Here is a 512-nt window from a genome sequence, read left to right as displayed (position 1 = left end):
TAAGATTGTCAAGGGGTACCCATCTGATAAGAGGTATATTATATATTACTGGATAAGTTCTTAAACTTTTTTTTTTCTTCTTCACTTAAGGAAAACATGTTTTTTCCTTGCTTTGGACCAGTAGGAATGTGGCATTGAAGCTGAGGGCCTTGCACATCAGGCTGTACCAACATAGATTTAAAAAATAAAATGCACATCCAGTTACAAAATTATCTAGAATGTATATTGACAAGGAACTCTCATTTGGCAGGCTTGGCAGAAAGCCTGTAGTGAAGGCTGGGAAAGAGGCTGGTGTGAGAGAAACTTTGTCTCTGGAGCCAATATGGAGATGATCCACGGAATGCGGTCTCAGGTACTAGCCCAATTGAGAGGAGCAGGATTTGTGCGGGCTCGAGGACCTGGAGACATTAGGCAAGTACCAGAATTCATCATTAGTTTTTTTTTTTCTTTCTTTTCTGTGAATTTCTCTGATGCTCAGTAAAAAAGGATGGTGTTCTTAACCCAATGTTGCT

General features: G+C 39.8%; 1 protein-coding gene across 1 annotated transcript in view; it reads left to right on the top strand.

The window, feature by feature from the left end:
• The window catches only part of LOC119594353 (3'-5' RNA helicase YTHDC2-like), a gene marked incomplete at its 3' end in the record, with an annotated part of 122,633 nt that overhangs the window by 96,087 nt on the left and 26,034 nt on the right, over window positions 1–512 (top strand). Inside the window, 1 exon segment of the mRNA XM_037943411.1 lies at window positions 251–411. Within this exon segment, the coding sequence (XP_037799339.1) occupies window positions 251–411 (161 nt within the window).

The sequence above is a fragment of the Penaeus monodon genome, chromosome 33, assembly GCF_015228065.2.
Source record: "Penaeus monodon isolate SGIC_2016 chromosome 33, NSTDA_Pmon_1, whole genome shotgun sequence".
NCBI classification, from domain to species: domain Eukaryota; kingdom Metazoa; phylum Arthropoda; class Malacostraca; order Decapoda; family Penaeidae; genus Penaeus; species Penaeus monodon.
Note: the sequence above shows the minus strand (reverse complement) of the source record. Positions and strands in the feature narration are given on the sequence as shown.